Source organism: Cherax quadricarinatus, chromosome 49 (assembly GCF_038502225.1).
Source record: "Cherax quadricarinatus isolate ZL_2023a chromosome 49, ASM3850222v1, whole genome shotgun sequence".
Classification (NCBI taxonomy): Eukaryota; Metazoa; Arthropoda; class Malacostraca; order Decapoda; family Parastacidae; genus Cherax; species Cherax quadricarinatus.
The window spans coordinates 25832913-25853123 of record NC_091340.1 but is presented as its reverse complement, the minus strand read 5'-3'; the positions used below and the strand labels follow the sequence as shown (position 1 = coordinate 25853123).

Here is a 20211-nt window from a genome sequence, read left to right as displayed (position 1 = left end):
CTTGCTCCCATTACCTGTCATAATATTATCCAACCTGCTAACTATGTCACCAACACCAGCTCCAGGAAGACACTCTCTGTCTGACCTTTCTGTCTCTGTTACAAAATGCATGGTCCATATATCTTACCTGAGAATCACTTACTGAAGTACACTCGTCTTGGAAAACAGAGAATCGATTTCCTACCTTCACATCTTCTCTATTAACTCTCCTCATCTTCCTTCTTCCTGAACTATGAACCACTTGCCACTTAAAGCGGCTGCCACTATCACTGCTGGTGACCATTCCTTCCTTACCAGCTAAATCCTTCTCACACTCGCTCCCAAACTCATCTATGCAAAGCTTCAGCCTCCTATTTTCCTCCTGAATAAGTAGAATCTCCTTCTTCAACACTTGAACCTGAGATTCTAAAACACTACAACAAGCCATGGTGCTTGGTAACAGCCCACGCTAACTCCCAAGAGCTTAGGCAGGTATGACCACACGTGACCACTGACCTCAGTGCACTGACCACTCACTATACATGAATTTCTGTCTCTTATTAATTATTTTTGTTGTTGTGAATGGTGACAGTTGCAGCGAGGCACCATGAGGACCAACTGCCTGGATTGTCTAGACCGCACTAACAGGGTTCAGACCTACCTTGGACTTGACTGCCTCAACAAGATGCTGGAGGACCTGGGTGTCGCTAACAACGGTGTCATCGTCCAGCGCTTCAATGCCAAACTGGAGGAGATGTGGAAGGACAATGGCAACCGTATTAGTCAGATATATGCCGGCACTGGGGCTCTACAAGGGTCTAAGGTAAGCTGTGGTAACAGCCTGCTTGACAAGACAGGCAACAAGGTTAGTCTTCAGGCTGGTTGCATGCAGCAGCAACCTGGTCAGTCAGGCAACAAAACTTCTGGTTAGTCTATCAGTGTAGGACAAAGGGAACATGATGAAGACTTGCTTGAAATAATTACAATAATATTTATTTCTACAAGTACCTACATGTACAACTTATACAGACCATAGTTGACATCAGTGACATACTATATAGAAAGCCCCTGGTTATGCAGAGCATTTCAGGCAAATTAAGTTAATTTTTGGCCCTATTCAAAGCAGGTGAAATTGCAGATCTAGAGAATGTACAGAGATCCTTTACTCCACATATAAGTTCCACCAAACGCCTCAACTACTGAGAACGCTTGGAAGCACTTGACTTGTACTCACTGGAATGAAGGCAAGAGAGATATATCATAACATGCACTTGGAAAATCCTAGAAGGAATGCTCCCTAATCTGCACACAGAAATCACTCCCTATGAAAGCAAAAGACTAGGCAGGTAGTGCAAAATACCCCCAGTGAAAAGTATGGGGCACCATTGGTACACAAAGAGAAAACACAATGAGTGTCTGGTGCCCAAGACTTCAACAGCCTCCCACCAAGCATAAGGGAAATTACCAGTAGACCCCTGGCTGCCTCCAAGAGGGAGCTGGATAGTCGGTGCTGGATCAGCTGGGCTGTGGTTCGTATGTTGGACTACATTCGGCCAGCAGTAACAGCCTAATGATGAGGCCCTGATCCACTGGGAGGCCTGGTTATGGACTGGGCTACAGGAGCATTGATCCCCAGAATACCAGAATACCAGTTGACTAACATTCAGGTACCTACTTGCTGCTAGGTGAACAGGGACAGGTGTCACAAGGAAACGCCCAGTGTTTCCACCCATACCAGGGAATCGAACCAGGAACCTCAGTGTGTGAGCTGAGTGCACTAACTGAGCTATGGGACACCTGTTATTTGTAGAACTCAGTAAAGCTGGTGCTTACTAAGGCTAGAACACTGACCAGATGGATACTGAGAACTTTCAAAACAAGAGAAATAGTGCCAATGGTGACACTTTTTTCAATCACTTGTGCTCTCTTGTTAGGAGTATTGTTTAGTGTTAATATCCTCATTCAGGATAGAGATATCAGCTGGAACAGTATTGTTCAGTGTTCATAGCCTCGTTCAGGACACGAGACCCCTCAAGTGAGGTTCCTTGATGCTGGTGAGAGGCTCTTGATCTATATAATTGGATCTGTGCTCCAGTTCCCTGAATTAAGCCTGAATACCTTACATCCCCACCCCCCACAGGCACTGTATAATCCTACAGGTTTAGCGCTTCCCCATAATTATGATATCAGGACATAAGATATCAGATCTGGAACGGTATTGTTCCATGTTGATGGCAGCTGTGAAGGCACTTGAGCTAGAGTACAACACAGCCATGCTGGTGTGGGATTCATCTGTAAAATCCTGCATTTCTAGTCATAGTGTGTAGCTCATGCTGCCCTCCCTATTGTGTATAAAAATACACCTAGTTAGATGAATTTTATTAGAGCCAGCTGCCCAGTGGTTGACACACTGGCCTGTGAGTTTCAACACTCACTTGCCATGGGCTTGAATCCCACCGGTTCCCTGATTTGTTTACAGTCTTTCTATTATGGTGTTGTGAATCATTCGAGTATGTCATAAATCCATGGATAAAGACACAAGTGTAGTACAGAATAATACAGTTGTTTGTTGACGACATTTCAGCCACTGTACTCACCTATGTGGTTGCAAAGGTCGAGTCACAGCTCCTCTGTGTTTTATCCAGTAAGAAATGGATGTACATGATGTGAGAGTTGTATGTATAGTGAGGTGAAGAGTGAGATATGCTCATGACTGCTTGGAGGAATGTATGACTGAGAATAGACTGGATAAGAGGAGGACCTATTATGTGCCTGTAGGCCTCCTGCATGCTGTCACCTCTGTGTTGTAGAAGATGTGGTTGGAGAAGTAGAAGATGTGGTTGGAGAAGTAGAAGACATGGTTGTAGATGTTGTATTTGCAGGCAACATTGTGATGCAGGCAACACTGCCATGCAGACAACACTGCTGTGCAGACAACACTGCTGTGCAGACAACACTGCCATGCAGACAACACTGCTGTGCAGACAACACTGCCATGCAGACAACACTCCCATGCAGACAACACTGCTGTGCAGACAACACTGCCATGCAGACAACACTGCTGTGCAGACAACACTGCCATGCAGACAACACTCCCATGCAGACAACACTCCCATGCAGACAACACTGCCATGCAGACAACACTGCCATGCAGACAGCACTGCCATGCAGACAACACCGGAGTGAGGTTAAGATATATTGTTTATTACAGTTGATAGATGGTGCCAGGTCTGCTGCCAGAACCTTTCAGAACAACCTGCTGGACAGCAGCAAGCAGGAAGCCATTGACATCATCTTGCATGGCAACCTGCTTAATAACTACCTGGCAGCACTCTCCAGGTCCCTGCTACCTAATAGTTATCTTTATGGTGAGTATAGTATAGACATCAATAATTGTTGAGGCTATTTGAAGTCACCTTGAAAGATATAAATTGTGTAATGAATCTTAGTACAGTTTTATAAATTTGCTACCTTTATTCACTAGGGTATTTGAAGAGGTAGATCATGGTAATGAATATGATATTGTGTACAGGGACTTCAGTAAGGCTTTTGATAGAGTTCTGCATCGGAGCTTATTGAGGAAAGTTGAGGCTCATGGAATAGGAGAAATGTTTTCCTGGATAGTGGTGTGGTTGACAGGCAACAGAGTTTGCACCAGGCAACAGAGTTTGCACAAACAGGAAGAAATCAGAATGGGGATGCATCACAAGCGGTGTTCCACAGTAATCATTGTTCACAATTTACATAAATGGCATAGATGAGGGACTGATAACCTCAAACTCCTCATCTTCCACCTTTGTATTGGACTGAAGAAGTCACTGACTGGCAAAACTTGCCTTGTTTATCAACTCTCCAGGGCTGTTGATAACCTCTAGTTGTTACTACAGGGGTTCATTGTTTGAGTACAACCTACAAGCAGGCCCCACTTCACAGCACTTCACTTTACAGTGTTTTGCTAATGCAGCAGTTTTCAATTATGCCCATGCTTCATTTATTAAGACTTCCTACAATAAATGTATTCATCACTCGCTATAAGCTAAGGATGATTTTTTTTTTCCAACACGTTGACCACTTCTCACTGAGGCATGGTGTCCCAAAAAGAAAGAAAAACCCAGAAAGAAAGAAATAACTTTCATCATCATTCAACACTTTCACCATCACTCATACATAATCACTGTCTTTGCAAAGGCACTCAGATACGACAGTTTAGTCATCCCTCCAAACTGCCAACATCCCAAACCCCTCCTTTAAAGTGTAGGCATTGTATTTTCCATTTCCAGGACTCGAGTCCAGCTGACCATTTTCCCTGAATCCCTTCACAAAATATTACCCTGCTCACACTCCAACAGCTTGTCATGTTCCAAAAACCATTCTTCTCCATTCATTCCTATCTAACACGCTCACACATGCTTCCTGGAAGTCCAACCCCCCTCGCCCAAAAAAAGCTTCCTTTACCCCCTCCCTTCAAGGGGACAACCCCTACCCGGCCTTCCTTCCCCAATAGATTTATTTATTATTTTATTAGCGCAATGGCCGATTCCCACCAAGGCAGGATGGCCTGAAAAAGAAAAACTTTCATCATCATTCACTCCATCACTGTCTTGCCAGAAGGGTGCTTTACACTACAGTTTTTAAACTGCAACATTAACACCCCTCCTTCAGAGTGCAGGCACTGTACTTCCCATCTCCAGGACTTGAGTCCAGCCTGCCAGTTTCCCTGAATCCCTTCATAAATGTTACTTTGCTCACACTCCAACAGCACATCATGTATTAAAAACCATTTGTCTCCATTTACTCCTATCGAACACGCTCACGCATGCCCGCTGGAAGTCCAAGCCCCTCGCACACAAAACCTCCTTTACCCCCTCCCTCCAACCTTTCCTAGGCCGACCCCTACTCCACCTTCCTTCCACTACAGACTGATGCACTCTTGAAGTCATTCTGTTTCACTCCATTCTCTCTACATGTCCGAACCACTTCAACAACCCTTCCTCAGCCCTCTGGACAACAGTTTTGGCAATCCCGCACCTCCTCCTGTGACACTGAGCTTGACTCTATCATCATTACTGATTCTATGTCATCATTGAAGGCTCTTGGCTCATATAATGACTCCAACAACATGCTCATTGGGGAAGCCAGGTATAGATACTCAAAAATTAGGGACAAAGGAATTAATGCACAATTGCTATGGATCCCATCACACATTGGATTACTCCTTCATGATAAAGTTGATATGTTAGCCAAGAAGAGTATCGAGAAGGAGAATGTAGAATATAACTTTGGTATAACTGTGTCTAGCATTAGGAATAATATTAGGAGAGAAGTAAATAATGAAAATGATTGTTATAGGAATGCAGTTAGAAGCCTGAGTAGATCTATAACCCACTATGATAACATGAACGTAGATAAGTATGTTTATGGAGCAACTTGCAATGTGAACAGACTGACTGATGTTGTAGTGGCCAGGCTTAGGCTTGGTTACAAGTACTTCTGGCAGTTTGGGAGACACACAGATGATGATCAAACTAAATGTAAATTATGTGATCAGGCATATGGTCACTCTCTTGAACACTATGTGCTTAATTGTCCACTTATTGAGGAATACAGAGACAGACAGTATAATAACCTATGTGACATGTCAAGATGTCTTATTAATGAAAATAAGATACCAGATATACTAAGCAAATTTCCTAAATTTGCTTGTAACAGATAAGTGAACTATAGATATGTAGATATAAATCCATATGTATTCCTGTTAACATACAATTTATAAGGTTCAGTTATTCAGTATTTATTTGGTTTTGGGTGAGTAAGTGATCTTTGAGTAGAGACTTGAATTTATAAACAGGTAGTGTTTCTTTTATATTTACAGGTAATGAATTCCAGATTTTAGGGCCTTTTATGTGCATTGAGTTTTTGCATAGTGTGAGATGAACACGAGGAACATCAAAGAGTGATCTGTGCCTTGTGTTATGGTCATGTGTTCTGTTGAGGTTGGCAAGGAGATGTTTGAGGGGAGGGTTAATATCAGAGTTAAGTGTTCTATGTATGTAATAGGTGCAGTAATAAGTATGGATGTTTTGTATGGTGAGTAGGTTTAGTGTATTGAATATTGGTGGAGTGTGCTGCCTGTAGTGAGAATTTGTTATCATTCTAACTGCAGCCTTTTGTTGGGTAATTAGTGGTCTGAGATGGTTAACTGTTGTTGAGCCCCATGCACAAATTCCATAGGTGAGATAGGGGTAAATAAGAGAGTGATATAGGGCCAGGAGGGCTGACTGTGGAACATAGTACCGTATCTTCGATAGTATGCCTACAGTCTTGGAAATTTTCTTAGAAATTTGTTGTATATGTGTATGAAATTTGAGTCTATTATCAAGGTGGATTCCTAAGAATTTTCCCTCTGTTAGCTTTGTGATAGGTGATCCGTTTATCATTATGTTAAGAGGGACATCTGTAGCTCTGTTACCAAACTGAATGAAGTAGGTTTTGTCAATGTTTAGTGTAAGTTTGTTAGTCCTCATCCAGGTAGATATTTTCTGTAATTCGGTATTTACAGTATTGGCTAGTGTGACTGGGCTCGGGTGAGAGAAGACGTATGTAGTGTCATCTGCAAATAGTGTGGGTTTGAGTAATTGCGAAGCATTTGGAAGGTCATTTATGTATAGGAGAAAGAGAAGAGGGCCAAGGACACTTCCCTGTGGGACACCAACTGTAATTGGTTGCGCAGAAGAGTTTGCCCCATTTGCGTACACATATTGGCTTCTGTTGCTGAGGTATGACTTGAGGTAATTGAGGGAGTGCCCTCTTATACCATAGTGTGACAATTTTACGTGGAGCAAGTCATGGTCAACTGTATCAAAAGCTTTACGTAAGTCAATGAAGATCCCCAGTGGGACTTCTTTTTTTTCTATTGCAGTGTATATATGTTCTAGCATGTGTATAATAGCATCATTAGTATTTTTATTAGGCCTGAATCCAAATTGGCAGGGGTTGAGTATGTTTTGGGAGATAAGGTAGGAGTAGATTCGTTTGTGAATTAGTTTTTCAAAGATTTTTGAGAGAGGGTGTAAGTTGGATATTGGCCTATAGTTATTCAACTCTGTTTGGTCTCCTCCTTTGTGGATCGGGGTGACCCTTGCTATTTTGAGTACTGTAGGGAAGGTGGAGGATTCAATGGATTTGTTAAAGAGTGTTGCAATGATTGGAGATAGCACTTGTGACACTTTTTTATATATAAAGGGTGGTAAGGTACTTAAATCTCCTGCCTTGTTTTTTAGTGCATTGATAATAAGGGAGACTTCGTATGGGTTAGTCGGAGCTAGGAACAGTGTGTTCGGGTAGTTGCCGGTGAGGTAGTTATTTGGTGGGGTATCTGAGCTTGGGATTTTATGGGCAAGGTTTTGTCCTATAGTGGAGAAGAAATCATTGAGTCTGTTTGCTGTTTCTGTTGGTGGGAGTTGGGGTTCATCTGATTTTGCTAATTTTATTTCGCTATTTCGTGATATCTTTTTTGTTCCCAGAATTTCAGATAGTGTTTTCCAGGTCTTTTTTATATCACCTCGTAAGTTGGATAATCTGTTCTCATAATACAATTTTTTTGCCCTTCTTATCAGGCTGGTTAGGATTGACGAGTAACGTTTTGTTTGGTCTCTGGTTATGTGACCCATTCTGTACTGTTTTTCATATTGGTGTTTTGTATTTATGGATTTGAGAATGCTGGGTGTTAGCCAGGGACTGTTCAGTCTCTTTGCTGTCATCTGTTTAGTTTTTTTAGGGCAGTGCTTGTTATAGAGGTATTGGGTCTTTTTTAGAAAATTATTAATACATTCGTCAATATCTGTATAGATTTCTAGCTCAGTGTGCCAATCAATGTTTGCTAATGCTGTTGCGAAGTTATTAATGGCTGCCTCATTGTGAAGTCTGAAGGTGACTTTAGTAGTGTCTTGGGGTAGTTTACCAAGAGTTGTTATGAGGAAAGTAGGGTAGTGGTCTGTGGTATTATCTGTAATTATGCCTGATTTTAAAGGGGATATGGTGTTGGTCCAGATGTGGTCAAGTAGGGAAACACTAGTCTCTGTAACTCTTGTAGGTTTTGTTACTGTTGGTAGTAACATACAGTTACTCATTGTGTTTGTGAATTCAGTAACGTGTGGGTCCTGGTCTTGCAGGAGATTTATATTGAAGTCACCTGAGAGTAGTAAGTGATCTTTGTTCATGCGTGCATCAGTTATCATACTTCCTAGATTTTGACTAAATTGGCTAATGTTTGACTGTGGAACTCTGTAGATGTTTATCAATGTGAGAGGTTTTTGTAGGTATTTGGATTTGAATTTAGCTATTATATATTCCCCATGTTCATCCCTTGTGCAAGTATTAGTGATACATTCTAGTTGGTCTGAGTAGTATATGGCTGTGCCACCCCCTTGTTGGTCTGGCCTACAGTTGTGTATGGCTGTGTAACCAGGAATGGCATAGACATCTGTACTATCAGGCTTTAGCCAGGTTTCAGTTAGTGTAATGATGGACATATTGGCATGTAAGGAATTTAGTAATGCTATGAGGTCATCGTAATGCTTGCTTAAAGATCTGATATTGTAGTTAAAGATAGTTATGTTGTTGTTGTCACTGAGAAGTGCCTTTGATTGTTCTGCAGTGTAGTAATTACAGTAACTGTTTGATTCATTTAAGTCATTAAATAAGAGGTTGGTATCAGGATCAATGCTTGTAATCATAAGATTTGTAGTGAATCTATAGTTAGAATTAAGTATAAAACAAAGTAAATAGTCTTAAGCTAAAAAATAGCACCTGAATTATTTAACAAATGTAAAATAATGAGCTAAGGGACTAATACAAATAAAGTGATGATCATATAATAGTGCTTGGGAATATGATAGTAGGTAGTACTATAAAGGTAATTTTTTAAAGTTATAATTATAGTTTAAAATTATAATAAAAAGGGACTAATATAGGTTGTGAATAAATGAGCTTTGGAATATAATGGCAAGATTGTGAGCTTATTCTACTTTAGCACCTGAGAATAGCACCTTGATTATTTTAACAGTTGTGGATATATAAACTAGGATAGTTATATAAAGCTAAAATAAAGGAGAAAATATAAAAGGGACTAAAATTAAGTAATGGTAAGCAAAGTTAAATGGACAGATGGTAGGAATTATAATATAAACTTAAAATATAAAAATACAATTTGAAATGGTACTTGCAATTGCACTAGAGTCTGGTATGGGTTGTTGACAAGATCAAGGTTATAACTATAGATTTAAATTGACAAAATAAAATTCACAATTAAAGTACCAAAAGAATAATAGTAAAAAATCACAATGGTAATGTCTTGGTTATAATATGATAGTAAGATGGTAGACAGGTACCCAGGTACACAGGTACAAAGGATAATACAAGGTTGGGGTTGAATATAAAAACTTGAAAATTTGGCAACAAAATGTTATGGGAAGTATAAAATAATGTTTAATGTACAAAAGTAAAATTGACTGGTAGTAAATATGGTGTTTAATAAAATTTTAGTAAGTAATAATGATTACAAAAAAGTGAAATAGTAATGTTTATTTCATTCAATATTGCACTGGTAGTTATACTTGAGGTTATATGGCAGTACAAGGTAATTAAGAGTAATCTAGGATAGTAAATGTGGTATTAAAACAGGTAAAGGTAATTAGACAAGTAATGGTTATTAAATGTCAAAAATGTTAAGAGTAAATTGAAATTTTAGTAAAAATGATATTTATTAATTTTAGTAAGTAATATCAATTGATAGTATTTAAAAAAATATGAGGTAGTAATATGGACAGAGAAAGTATCAATTCAGCTAATGTTCAAGCGAACAATAGTAAATAAGAAAATCACATAAGGTGATTTATGCTTACTAGTAAAATCACAAAATGAGGTAGTTGATTATTTAAATACTAAGAGATTGTACAATGAAATTTGAACAATAATGGAGCAAAACATACACTACACTACGTAGACTTTTAAGTTGGACATTGTTTAGTTATTCTCTGTAAGATTAGTATCCCTGAGAAATCGTGATAGATCATTCTCGTTCGTGATTGTGTACAGTTGACCTACATTTGTTTTCCTAACTAGAATTTTCCCATCCCGTGTGAAGCATTGGTGTATTGTGTCATTATTCTCCCGTTTAAGTTTTCTGACTCTATACAGGAGGTTCTGACGTTTTTTGGTAAGACACTCGTTTATGTATACCTCTTTCTTTACTTTAATAGATGCAATAATTAAGTCTTTTTTCCTATCATGTGAGTTGAATCTAAGCATAACACTTTTTCTGCCATGGGATCCTAGTAATCTGGCTTCTTTTATTTCAGACTCTGGTACAATAACACTTGTTTGGTCCTTTATGATCTGCAGAGTAATTTCTTTACTGTTTGTTTGGTTCATATCACTGGGAAAAAGTGGACTGTTAACTATTACTGCGTCCGATAGTTTTTCTTGCTCAGTTTTATCTTCTTGGAGAGCAAAGTAGTCACTGAACTGGTTATCTAAGTTGTTCTTCCATTGTTTTACTGCTTCTTCAACCTTTGTATTAAGAGATATTATTTGTTGGGTATGGCTATCTATGACTGTTTGGATGGTCTTGTCACAGTTAGTCATTCCAGGTGTTGATAACTTTTGTTCAAGACTGAGGATTTTGTTCTCGAGTTGTGTCATCCTGGTGTCTTGTTTTGTTAGCGTCTCTCGAAGATTCATATTTTCAATAACTAAGTTGGAGATGCATGACTTTAGGGTATCTGGATCGTTGGTCATACCTGAGAGACTACTAGGTAGGTTGAATCCGGGGAAGAGAGGGGAGGATGGGCTGGTGGCAGCCATGTTTGTTGTTATTGTTGTGGTGTCGCCTTGAGTGGTGGTGAGTGGGGTGGTTGCTGGGCCGGCGTCCTCCTGGCTACACTTGTTGAATAGTTGATTTTTCGGTGTTTTCTTGCTGGCCTTGGTGTTGTTTCCTCTTAGATTGCGCCTCATAATACTACAGGAATTGTTGTTGTTAAGAAGAAGTTGTAGTATACAAAGCTTAGGGTTACGTTGTTCGGCTGGCAGCGGGGTGTTGCTTTCGGTTTGTGTGCAGTCTTCCTTTGATCTCTCTTTTTTTCGATTTGTAGGTTTCACTGTTGGTAATCTTTTGTCATTCTGGGTGCTACGTTGGGTAGTGCAGTTTTGCTTGTAACTAGGTCATCATAGGAGCATTTGTAGCTCTGGTAGTTGGAGAAAAATACGGAGCTTGGAAGTCGCTGCTGCCGCGATCTGCCGCGGAAAATGCCACACTTATTGAGGAATACAGAGACAGACAGTATAATAACCTATGTGACATGTCAAGATGTCTTATTAATGAAAATAAGATACCAGATATACTAAGCAAATTTCCTAAATTTGCTTGTAACAGATAAGTGAACTATAGATATGTAGATATAAATCCATATGTATTCCTGTTAACCCTTTGGGGCCTAGTTCCTAGGCCTTTTGTGTATCCATATGCTCTCACGCTAGAGTCCACAGGATGGATATGGGGTGCACAATAAACTAGCCACTTCGGTGGCAAAATCTAATCTCATAAGTTCCAAACTACGAATTCTCTGCATTATATTCACACCACACATTGCCCTCAAACATGACATCTCCACTGCCTCCAGCCTTCTCGCTGCAACATTCATCACCCATGCTTCACACCCATATAAGAGTGTTGGTAAAACTATACTCTCATACATGGATGAACAATAGATTAAAATATCTAATTGATCAAAAGAGAGGCATATATAGGCAAATCAAAAGAGGAGAGGGGCAATTAAGAAATCGATATATTCAGTTAAAGAGAGAAATAAAAAAAGGAATTAGAAAAGCAAAAAGAGATTATGAGGTTAAAGTTGCAAGATATTCGAAGACTAACCCAAAAGGATTCTTTCAGGTATACAGAAGTAAGATCAGGGACAAGATAGGCCCACTCAAAAGTTCCTCGGGTCAGCTCACTGACAGTGATAAGGAAATGTGTAGAATTTTTAACACGTACTTCCTCTCAGTTTTTACACAGGAGGATACCAGCGATATTCCAGAAATGATAAATTATGTAGAACAGGACGATAATAAACTGTGCACGATTAGGGTCACAAGTGACATGGTCCTTAGGCAAATAGATAAATTAAAACCTAACAAATCCCCAGGCCCTGATGAACTGTATGCAAGGGTTCTAAAGGAATGTAAAGAGGAGCTTAGCAAACCTTTGGCTAATCTTTTCAACATATCACTACAAACTGGCATGGTGCCAGATAAGTGGAAAATGGCAAATGTGATACCTATTTTCAAAGCAGGTGACAGGTCCTTAGCTTCAAACTATAGACCAATAAGCCTAACCTCCATAGTGGGAAAATTTATGGAATCAATAATTGCCGAGGCAGTTTGTAGCCACCTTGAAAAGCATAAATTAATCAACGAATCTCAGCATGGTTTTACAAAGGGGCGTTCATGCCTTACGAATTTGTTAACTTTTTTCACTAAGGTATTTGAGGAGGTAGATCATGGTAATGAATATGATATTGTGTACATGGACTTCAGTAAGGCTTTCGACAGGGTCCCACATCAGAGACTATTGAGGAAAATTAAGGCACATGGAATAGGAGGAGAATTTTTTTCCTGGATAGAGGCATGGTTGACTAATAGGCAGCAGAGAGTTTGCATAAATGGGGAGAAATCAGAGTGGGGAAGCGTCACGAGCGGTGTTCCACAGGGGTCAGTGTTGGGCCCCCTGCTGTTCACAATATACATAAACGACATAGATGAGGGCATAAAGAGCGACATCAGCAAGTTTGCCGATGACACCAAAATAGGCCGTCGAATTCATTCTGACGAGGACATTAGAGCACTCCAGGAAGATTTGAGTAGACTGATGCAGTGGTCGGAGAGGTGGCAGATGCAGTTTAATATAGACAAATGCAAAGTTCTAAATGTTGGACAGGACAATAACCATGCCACATATAAACTAAATAATGTAGATCTTAATATTACGGATTTCGAAAAAGATTTAGAAGTTCTAGTTAGCAGTAATCTGAAACCAAGGCAACAGTGCATAAGTGTTCGCAATATAACTAATAGAATCCTTGGCTTCATATCAAGAAGCATAAATAATAGGAGTCCTCAGGTTGTTCTTCAGCTCTATACATCCTTGGTTAGGCCTCATTTAGATTATGCTGCACAGTTTTGGTCACCCTATTACAGAATGGATATAAATGCTCTGGAAAATGTACAAAGGAGGATGACAAAGTTGATCCCTTGTATCAGAAACCTTCCCTATGAGGATAGACTAAGGGCCCTGAATCTGCACTCTCTAGAAAGACGTAGAATTAGGGGGATATGATTGAGGTGTATAAATGGAAGACAGGAATAAATAAAGGGGATGTAAATAGTGTGCTGAAAATATCTAGCCTAGACAGGACTCGCAGCAATGGTTTTAAGTTGGAAAAATTCAGATTCAGGAAGGATATAGGAAAGTACTGGTTTGGTAATAGAGTTGTGGATGAGTGGAACAAACTCCCAAGTACAGTTATAGAGGCCAGAACGTTGTGTAGCTTTAAAAATAGGTTGGATAAATACATGAGTGGATGTGGGTGGGTGTGAGTTGGACCTGATAGCTTATGCTACCAGGTCGGTTGCCGTGTTTCTCCCTTAAGTCAATGTGACCTGACCTGACTAGGTTGGGTGCATTGGCTTAAGCCGGTAGGAGACTTGGACCTGCCTCGCATGGGCCAGTAGGCCTTCTGCAGTGTTCCTTCGTTCTTATGTTCTTATGTTCTTACATTCCCCTCTTTGCCTCCAAGGACAAAGTTCTTTGTCTCCAAAGACTCCTAAGTGCACCGCTCACCCTTTTCCCCTCATCAATTCTATGATTCACCTCATCTTTCATAGACCCATCCGCTGACACATCCACTCCCAAATACAGTGGACCCCCGGTTAACGATATTTTTTCATTCCAGAAGTATGTTCAGGTGCCAGTACTGACCGAATTTGTTCCCATAAGGAATATTGTGAAGTAGATTAGTCCATTTCAAACCCCCAAACATACATGTACAAACGCACTTACATAAATACACTTACATAATTGGTTGCATTGGGAGGTGATCGTTATGCGGGGGTCCACTGTATCTGAATACATTCACCTCCTCCATACTCTCTCCCTCCAATCTGATATCCAATCTTTCATCACCTAATCTTTTTGTTATCCTCATAACCTTACTCTTTCCTGTATTCACTTTTAATTTTCTTCTTTTACATCCCCTACCAAATTCATCCACGAACCTCTGCAACTTCTCTTCAGAATCTCCCAAGAGCACAGTGTCATCAGCAAAGAGCAACTGTGACAACTCCCACTTTATGTGTGATTCTTTATCTTTTAACTCCACGCCTCTTGCCAAGACCCTCGCATTTGCTTCTCTTACAACCCCATCTATAAATATATTAAACAACCATGGTGACATCACACATCCTTGTCTAAGGCCTACATTTACTGGGAAATAGATTTATATGCTCACCAATTCATTCTACTTCGTTCCATTCTCTTTAAATGACCAAACCACCTCAACAGCCTTTCTTCAGTCCTCTGACTAATACTTTTAGTAACTCCACACCTCCTCCTAATTTCCACACTATGAATTATCTGCATAATATTTACACCACACATTGCCCTTAGACACGACATCTCCACTGCCTCCAGCCACCTCCTTGCTGCAGCATTTACATCCCATGCTTCACACCCATATAAGAGTGTTGGTACTACTATACTCTCATACATTCCCTTCTTTGCCTTCATGGATAAGGTTCTTTGTCTCCACAGATACCTCGATGCACCACTCACCTTTTTCTCTTCATCAATTCTAGGATTTACCCTATCCTTCATAAACCCATCCACTGACAAGTCAACTCCCAAATATCTGAAAACATTCACTTCTTCCATACTCCCTCCCTCCAATGTAACATCCAATTTTTCTTTATCTAAGTCATTTGATTCCCTCATCACCTTATTCTTGTCTATATTTACTTTCAACTTTCTACCTTTACACGCCCTCTCAAACTTGTCCACTAACCTTTGCAACTTTTCTTCAGAATCCCCCAAAAGCACAGTATCATCAGCAAAGAAATAACTATGTCAACTCCCATTTTGTATTTGATTCCCCATAATTTAATCCCACCACTCTCCCCAACACCCTAGTATTTACTTCTTTTACAACCCCATCTATAAATATGTTAACCATGGTGACATCACACACCCCTGTCTAAGACTTACTTTTACTGGGAAGTAATCTTCCTCTCTCCTACACACCCTAACCTAAGCCTCGCTATCTTCATAAAAACACTTTACAACATTTAGTAACTTACTACCTATTCCATATACTACTTGCAACATCTGCCACATTGCTCCCCTATCTACTCCATCATATGCCTTTTCTAAATCCATAAATGCAATGAAAGCTTCCCTAACTTTATCTAAATACTGTTCACATATATGCTTCAATGTAAATGCCTGCTCTACAGTGAAACATATAAGTGAACAGTATTTAGATAAGGCTAAAGAGGTCTTTGTGGCATTTATGGATTTGGAAAAGGCGTATGACAGGGTGGATAGGGGGGCAATGTGGCAGATGTTGCAGGTGTATGGCATGGGAGGTAGGTTACTGAAAGCAGTGAAGAGTTTTTACGAGGATAATGAGGCTCAAGTTAGAGTATGTAGGAAAGAGGGAAATTATTTCCCAGTAAAAGTAGGCCTTAGACAAGGATGTGTGATGTCACCGTGGTTGTTTAATATATTTATAGATGGGGTTGTAAGAGAAGTAAATGCGAGGGTCTTGGCAAGAGGCATGTAGTTAAAAGATAAAGAATCACACATAAAGTGGGAGTTGTCACAGTTGCTCTTTGCTGATGACACTGTGCTCTTGGGAGATTCTGAAGAGAAGTTGCAGAGATTGGTGGATGAATTTGGTAGGGTATGCAAAAGAAGAAAATTAAAAGTGAATACAGGAAAGAGTAAGGTTATGAGGATAACAAAAGGTTAGGTGATGAAAGATTGGATATCAGATTGGAGGGAGAGAGTATGGAGGAGGTGAATGTATTCAGATATTTGGGAGTGGACGTGTCAGCAGATGGGTCTATGAAAGATGAGGTGAATCATAGAATTGATGAGGGGAAAAGGGTGAGTGGTGCACTTAGGAGTCTGTGGAGACAAAGAACTTTGTCCTTGGAGGCAAAGAGGGGAATGTATGAGAGTATAGTTTTACCAACGCTCTTATATGGGTGTGAAGCATGGGTGATGAATGTTGCAGCGAGGAGAAGGCTGGAGGCAGTGGAGATGTCATGTCTGAGGGCAATGTGTGGTGTGAATATAATGCAGAAAATTCGTAGTTTGGAAGTTAGGAGGAGGTGCGGGATTACCAAAACTGTTGTCCAGAGGGCTGAGGAAGGGTTGTTGAGGTGGTTCAGACATGTAGAGAGAATGGAGCGAAACAGAATGGTTTCAAGAGTGTGTCAGTCTGTAGTGGAAGGAAGGCAGGGTAGGGGTAGGCCTAGGAAAGGTTGGAGGGAGGGGGTAAAGGAGGTTTTGTGTGCGAGGGGCTTGGACTTCCAGCAGGCATGCATTAGCATGTTTGATAGGAGTGAATGGAGACAAATGGTTTTTAATACTTGACGTGCTGTTGGAGTGTGAGCAAAGTAACATTTATGAAGGGGTTCAGGGAAACCGGCAGGCCGGACTTGAGTCCTGGAGATTGGAAGTACAGTGCCTGCACTCTGAAGGAGGGGTGTTAATGTTGCAGTTTAAAAACTAGTGTAAAGCACCCTTCTGGCAAGACAGTGATGGAGTGAATGATGGTGAAAGTTTTTCTTTTTCAGGCCACCCTGCCTTGGTGGGAATCGGCCAGTGTGATAATAATAAAAAAAAATATATGCTTCAATGTAAATGCCTGCTCTACACATCCCCTACCCATTCTATAGCCTCCTTGCTCATCTGCAGTCCTGCTCTTTCTCTCTCTCTTGCCTCTAATTCTTTCAATAATAACCCTACCATACACTTTACCTGGTATATTCAGTAAACTTCTTTCTTTCTTTCAACACACTGGCTGTATCCCACCGAGGCGGGGTGGCCCGAAAGGAAAAACGAAAGTTTCTCCTTTTTCATTGAGTAATATATACAGAAGAAAGGGTTACTAGCCCCTTGCTCCTGGCATTTTAGTCGCCTCTTAAAACACGAATGTCTTATGGAGGAAGAATTCTGTTCCACTTCCCCATGGAGGTAAGAGGAAATAAACAAGAACAAGAACTAGTAAGAAAATAGAAGAAAACCCAGAGGGGTGTGTATATATATGCTTGTACATGTAAGTTATTGGCAGTTTGGAGGGATATGTTGTGTATCTTTATATGTATATGCTTCTAAACTGTTGTATCCTGAGCACCTCTGCAAAAACAGTGATAATGTGTGAGTGTGGTGAAAGTGTTGAATGATGATGAAAGTATTTTCTTTTTGGGGATTTTCTTTCTTTTTTGGGTCACCCTGCCTCGGTGGGAGACAGCCGACTTGTTGAAAAAAAAAAAAAAAACATGTAAGTAGTAGGTTGGTAGACAGCAACCGCCCAGGGAGGTACTACCGTCCTGCCAAGTGAATGTAAAACGAAAGCCAGTAATTGTTGTACATGATGGTAGGATTGCTGGTGTCTTTTGTCTGTCTCATAAATATGCAAGATTACAGGTATGTCTTGTTACTTCTACCTACACTTAGGTTACACTACATAAACATTTTTTTATTTTATTATCACACTGGCCGATTCCCACCAAGGCAGGGTGGCCCGAAAAAGAAAAACTTTCACCATCATTCATTCCATCACTGTCTTGCCAGAAGGGTGCTTTACACTACAGTTTTTAAACTGCAACATTAACACCCCTCCTTCAGAGTGCAGGCACTGTACTTCCCATCTCCAGGACTCAAGTCCGGCCTGCCGGTTTCCCTGAACCCCTTCATAAATGTTACTTTGCTCACTCTCGAACATTAGGTTTAGTTAGGACAATATTCTTGTTTTTTTTCAGTTTGTGGGTCCCTAGAATCTGAGAGAGTGTTTTCCAGGTCTTTTTTTTATCTCCTCTAGTGTCTGTGAATCTACTGGAGTAGTATAGTTGTTTTGGCTTTCTTTATTACTTTGGTGAGAACTGATGAATAGTGTTTAAGAATATCTTTGTGTATTAAGCCCTGTCTATATTGCTTTTCATATTGGTGTTTCTTGTCAATGGATTTCAGAATGGTGCTGGTTAGCCATGGGCAACCAAGCCGTTTGTTTGTGATCTGTTTCGTTTTTATAGGACAATGTTTGTTGTATAGTCTAAGTAATTTGTTAAGAAAAATGTCTGTCCAGTCATCAATACCATTGGCCTTGGAGAATTCTGTAGGCCAGTCAACAATCTCTAGGTCAGTTGTGAACTTCCTTATTGAGGCCTCGTCATGGAGTCTAAATGAGACTTTGTTGTATTCAAGTGGTGGTTTATTAATGTTTGTCAGGAGGAAGGTAGGGTAGTGGTCTGTAGTGCTACCTGTGATTATCCCTGATTTAAGGGGGGCTAGTATATTGGTCCATATGTGGTCTATTATGGTTGCACTTGTCTCAGTGAGCCTGGTTGGTTTAGTTATTGCTGGTATGAGAAGTGTGTTGTTCATATTGTTGATGAAATCAGTTACAGGCTGATCATCTAGTAAGCCAAGGTTGATGTTGAAGTCTCCAGCTAAGAGAAGGTGGTGCTTATTCATTTGTCTGTTTGTTATTAGTGACTTTAATTTCTCACTGAAATTTGGGATGTTTGTGTGAGGTATCCGGTAAATGGCACCGATTGTTATAGGTGTCTTAAGGTTTTTTACAGTAAAATTAGCAAAAACGTATTCCCCATATTCATCACTAAAGCAAGTGGTGCTAATACAAGATAATTGGTTAGAGTAATAGATTGCAATACCACCCCCAACTTGGTTTGGTCTGCAGTTGTGAATTGCTGTGTATCCTGGTAGAGGGTAGATATCTATTGTGTCCTGCTTAAGCCAGGTCTCAGTAAGAATAATGCAGGAGAAGGGTGTCTTTAGTGATTCAAGGAGTGCCAGGAGGTCATCATAGTGTTTGCTTAAGGACCTAATGTTGTAGTTAAGTACTGATAGGCTTTTAGCATTGTTTAGGATAGTGCTGGCTTGTGATGCTGTGTAATAAAGGCAGTTACTTTCCAATAGGTTTTGATTGGGTGTCAGATTATGGAGGTTTAGATCAGGGTCAACGTGATCAATCATCTTCTAGGTTTAAATTATGGTTATTTATATCCTGAGTTATGTGTTGAGTTCTAGTACTGATATCTGTAGTGGTGGGAAGTTTGGATAAGTATATAGCTAGAGTATTTTGGTCATATAGAGTATAGTCACTACTACACATAATGAAGTTGATGTTGTCTATGTGTTGTGCTGGAATGAACTAAAGTACAACTAGGTATAAACTAGTAATATAAAAATACAAATTTAAAATAGAACAAGACTCTCACTTGTAATTGCACTAAGGTCTAATATAATGACTTTTGTGGAGTCTATGTTTTGAGCTAGAATGAGCTATAGTACAACTAGATTTAATCTAATAATATAAAAATACAAGGTAGTAGGTTGGTAGACAGCAACCACCCAGGGAAGTACTACCGTCCTGCCAGATGACTGTGAAACAAAAACCTGTAACTGTTTTGCATGATGGTAGGATTGCTGGTTTCTTTTTCTGTCTCATAAACACGCTAAGATAACAGGGATATCTTGCTACTCCTACTTACACTTTGGTCACACTTCACAGACACGCACATGCATATATATATATACATACATCTAGGTTTTTCTCCTTTTTCTAAATAGCTCTTGTTATTTTTTATTTCTTCTATTGTCCATGGGGAAGTGGAAAAGAATCTTTCCTCCGTAAGCCATGCGTGTCGTATGAGGCGACTAAAATGCCGGGAGCAATGGGCTAGTAACCCCTTCTCCTGTATACAATTACTAAAAAAGAGAAGAAGAAAAACTTTATAAAACTGGGTTGCTTAAATGTGCGTGGATGCAGTGCGGATGACAAGAAACAGATGATTGCTGATGTTATGAATGAAAAGAAGTTGGATGTCCTGGCCCTAAGCGAAACAAAGCTGAAGGGGGTAGGAGAGTTT

General features: G+C 40.0%; 1 protein-coding gene across 4 annotated transcripts in view; it reads left to right on the top strand.

The window, feature by feature from the left end:
- Positions 1–20211, top strand: part of Synj (synaptojanin) — a 184761-nt gene that overhangs the window by 60142 nt on the left and 104408 nt on the right. For all 4 annotated transcript variants that reach the window (XM_070095294.1, XM_070095296.1, XM_070095295.1 and 1 more), the window contains 2 exons: positions 572–802; positions 3191–3347. In XM_070095294.1, the coding sequence (XP_069951395.1) occupies positions 572–802; positions 3191–3347 (388 nt within the window). The remainder of the gene's footprint in view (positions 1–571; positions 803–3190; positions 3348–20211) is intronic.